General features: G+C 54.6%; 1 protein-coding gene across 1 annotated transcript in view; it reads right to left on the bottom strand.

The window, feature by feature from the left end:
• IQSEC2 (IQ motif and Sec7 domain ArfGEF 2) overlaps positions 1-2,168 on the bottom strand; it is a 19,586-nt gene extending 17,418 nt beyond the window's left edge. The window contains exons 1-2 of the mRNA XM_024739483.1: positions 2,093-2,168; positions 1,069-1,330 (exon numbers count right to left, since the gene is read on the bottom strand). Of these exons, the coding sequence (XP_024595251.1) occupies positions 1,069-1,330; positions 2,093-2,136 (306 nt within the window). The 5' untranslated portion in view covers positions 2,137-2,168. The remainder of the gene's footprint in view (positions 1-1,068; positions 1,331-2,092) is intronic.
• Between the last annotated feature and the right edge of the window lie 2,024 nt (positions 2,169-4,192).

The following is a 4,192-nucleotide window of genomic DNA, read 5'->3' as shown; positions in this document are numbered from 1 at the left end:
TGTGGGATCCTCCCGGACCGGGGCACGAACTCATGTCCCCTGCATCAGCAGGCGGACTCTCAACCACTGCGCCACCAGGCAAGCCCCTCTTTTTTTATTTACAAGAAGTAGACATTCAGTATTTTAAAATAAGGAAAGAAAAAACACAGAGAAGCCAAAAAAGGAAAGAAAGGAAGACATAAATTGAAAGCAAGAAGGAGAAAGAGAGAGGAAGAGAGGGAGGGAAGAAAGGAAGGAAAAAAGGAAAGGAGGAAGGAAGGAAGGAAAGAAAATTGAAAGAGAGAGGAAGAAAGGGGGGAGGACAGGGGAGAGGGAGGGAGGGAGGGGAGGGAGCAAGGAAGGAAGGGAGGAAGGAAGGAAGGGAGGAAGTTTGGTTCACCTAAAGTCCCAACACCTGGCATAACCACAATTACATTTTGGGATATGTCCTTCCAGTTTTTTTCTTTTGTACATAGTATTTTGTGTCCCCTTTGTAGCTAAACAATACCTTGTGTGATACATGTGATATTTTGTAACACACTGTTCTGAACTTGTCAATTTATGTGTGTGCTTCTCCCCTTACACTGAGATTTTTGAGGACTAGGTCCAGGTGTTTCATCTTTACATCTCCAGTGCCCAGCATGGAGCTCCCTCAATGTTTGCTGAGTGAATACAAGACTCAGTGGATGGATGGTGAATGGGTCAGTGAGGCCCTAGTAGGGTGAAGGGTTCTGGAGCCAGTCTTCTCCTGTTCTAGTCTCACTATCCCTCCCTGGACACCACCTTTGAGTGCCACATTCCAATCCCTCCCTTGGTCCTCTCACATCCCCACCCCCACCCCCACTCCCGGCCAGAGCCATCTTTCCCTCAATGTTTGCTGAGTGAATACAAGACTCAGTGGATGGATGGTGAATGGGTCAGTGAGGCCCTAGTAGGGTGAAGGGTTCTGGAGCCAGTCTTCTCCTGTTCTAGTCTCACTATCCCTCCCTGGACACCACCTTTGAGTGCCACATTCCAATCCCTCCCTTGGTCCTCTCACACCCCCACCCCCACCCCCACTCCCGGCCAGAGCCATCTCGTCGTCGGCACCTTCTTGTCCTGCAGGTCTGTGGAGAGTTCATAGCTGTCCGACAGGGCCTTGGAGCGCTTTATCTCCTCTTCTTCCTGCTTCCTCAGGGCAACACTGGCTGGCTGGAGGCGAGCCCGCTGAGCCCAGGGAAGGCCCACCCCAGCAGGGGGGCCCCCCATGTGGCTGCTGGTGGGGGGCAGCTGGCTCAGCCGGTAGGGGGGTTGGCTCCCGGGACTATCAACCGCTGTGCTCAGGTCACTGCCTGGGGCATCACCCTCCACACTGTGGGGATGAGATAAGATGAGCCAGGATGTGGGAACAGGAGACAGGCCTGCTGGGCCAGACTGAGAGTGGGTGGACCAGATCCCTTCCCACAACCCCATCCTCCCCAGCGTCCTCACAGATACAAGGACCCCAATACTTAAAGGCCAGAGGGGAGTCCTACCCCCCAAGTAGTCTCCTCACTGCCCTCATAGTCCTGTCCTCGCCCCTTCAGCCCTGTCCCCTCACAGCTCCATCCTTTTAGACTCCTTTCCCTCCAGCCATGTCTTCTCACAGTCTTGTCTCCAGTCCTACTCTACTCTCACAGCCTGGTCCCCTCGTGGCCATGTTCCCTCACAGCCTTATCCTCAGACCAGTTTCCTCCCACTCTTGTCCCCTCAAGTTCCTTTTTCTAATCATCTCAGCCCCTAACAGCTCCATCCCAAAACCCTTCCTCCCCCGAGGGACCAATTCCCTTGTATCTCCACCCCCCCAGACCTCTTCCCCTCACAGCTCTGTCCCCAAGAGGAGACAAGACGAGACATGCATCCCTCCCAGCCCTATCCCCAGCACCATCCCCGATCAGCCCTGTCCCCAGGCCTGAGGCCCACTCCCACATCCTGCACATCTAGGCTCTCCCCTGCTCGCCCAGCCCTGCCCCCTACAGCCCTGCCTCTGCCCTCAGAGGCCTGGACTCCGGGCTTGGCCAGTTCCCAGGGTTCCCTGGCCACCAGGACATGGGCTCAGTGACAGTGGGAGGCACCTCCCATCCAGCATCCTCACAGGTAAAGAGCTGCCCTGCGGGGCAACTTCCTTGTTCTCCTCATGGCCTCCTCTGTTCAGCTGGGGGAGGGGCACAAGGGTCTCAAGGCTGAAGAGTGGTAGGAGCTGGGCACTGGGTCTTGCCCGCCCTGGTTACCCGGAGCTGTTGTTCTGCCACACCTGCTCCCACGGTGCCATGGCAACCAGGCTGCCAGGGAACTCAGGTGGCGACAGAGCCCAGGCGCCCTGAGCTGGGCAGGCACGATGAGCAGCCGCAGAGACAGGAACACTGGAGGGGGGTTGGGAGGGGGCGACAGGCAGGGGGAGGCATGGGGGGGGTTGTGGGGAGAATAGATGTGGCTGAGGCCGGCAGGCACGGGGGTGAGGGGGCTCTTGGCTGGCGAAAGGGTTAAGGGGCCATTCCCCAGCCCCTACTTGCAGAGGCCCAGGGTGCAGAACCAGAACGGGGGCAAGCTGGGGTGGGTGGAGGGGGGCTCCATACCGTTTCAGGAGCTTGAGCTACAACGGGCCTGCCAGCCTGGCAGAGAAGAGCACTTTGGTCTGGGGGCTGGGTGCGGTGGGTTACAGCGTTGGCGCTGGCTCTGTCCTGGTGGGGGCTCCCGCCCACTGCTCACCCTCTACCCTCCCAAGTGTTAATCTGCTACACTGTCAGGAGCAGGGCGGAAACAGACTGAGGGGCTGCCCTGCCCAGATGCTCTCTCCTTCTGGTCCTCTGGGGCCTGTGAAGTCCCCCTTCAGGGGTCAGACCCAGCCCAGCGCCCCCCAGGCATCTAAGATGCTCCTCTTCGCCCCTTCAGGACTGCAGGATCCTGCCCACCAACCTCTCAAACCTCTCCCCTCCCAGCACGTGGCTCCCAGTTTTGATCAACTGTCGTCTCCTTTGTTCACGAACCATCCATGGTTCCCACTGCCCACAAGAGATAGCCCAAGTTCCTTATTGTGGCATTTGAGGCTTCTCCAAGATACTGTAGCTAATGTTTAGTAAGGCACTGTTCTTACCACCTCACATTTAATAACTTGTTTACTCTTCAAAACAACCCTATGAGGTAGGTATTGTTATTCGTCTTCATTTTACACATAAAGAAACTGAGAGGTTAGTAATGTATCTGTGGTCACACAGCTATTAATGATAGAGCCAGGATTCAAATCCAGGCAGTCTGACTCCAGAGCTCACAGTCTTAAACATTAAGCCATACTGCAGGGTTGGCTGCCAGTCCCCCACCCCATGAACCCTTCCCTCCAGCCAGCCCAAATCCTGTTTCTCCCCAATACTCCTGTCCTTTCCACCTCCCAAACTGCTCATACAGTACTTTCTACCTGCAATGCCATCCCTATCATCTTCTGCCATCTGCAATCTGAGAACCCCCCCACACCCTAGTGCCATCAAGATTCAGGTCATATGCCACCACTAAGAAGCCCTCCCGAAGCCCACCTCTAGCCAGAAATGATTGCTGATCCTGTTCAGGGCTCCCACACACAGCACATGTCTGTCCTTCTTTTTATGGAGCAGGTTAGCTTTGGCAAAGCGTGACAGCTATTTGTGTTCCTGACTCCCAGAATCCCAGCACAGGAAGAGAATTTGGTAATCTCTCCGCTAGCACAGAGCACAAGGCCTGGAACAGAGTAGGTGCTCAATGAAAGCTTCTGGGGGGAGGAAGTCAGTGAATGAGCTCTGGCGGCTGCGGTAATATATCCTCTCACCTGAACTTTGACCTCAGCCTCCAGTCTCCTCTTCCCAATCCGTTCTCCATCCTGTGGCCAGAGAGAGCTTTCCAAAGTAGAAATCTGACCGTTTTGCTCCCCCACTAAAACCCTTCCATGGCTTCTCATAACTCATTCAACAAACAACAACTGAGCCCCTTCTACATGCCAGGCACAGTGCTAGGTGCTGGAAATACAATTGTGAGCAAGACGTGTAAGATTTGTTCCCTCGTGGAAGTGACATTCTAGTGGGAGAAGAAGACTATAAATATATACTATCATTTCAGGTAGAGAGAAGTGCTAGGAAGGAAAATACAGCAGGGTGATTAAAGGTGCTGTTTTAGACGCGGTGGTCAGGGAAGGGCTTTTTGAATAAATGGCATATAATCAGAGCCCTGA

The sequence above is a fragment of the Neophocaena asiaeorientalis genome, unplaced genomic scaffold (assembly GCF_003031525.2).
Source record: "Neophocaena asiaeorientalis asiaeorientalis breed wild unplaced genomic scaffold, Neophocaena_asiaeorientalis_V1.1 scaffold822, whole genome shotgun sequence".
In the NCBI taxonomy this organism is placed as follows: Eukaryota; Metazoa; Chordata; class Mammalia; order Artiodactyla; family Phocoenidae; genus Neophocaena; species Neophocaena asiaeorientalis.
The sequence above is the reverse complement of the archived record's forward strand: the minus strand, read 5'-3'. Positions and strand labels throughout refer to the sequence as shown.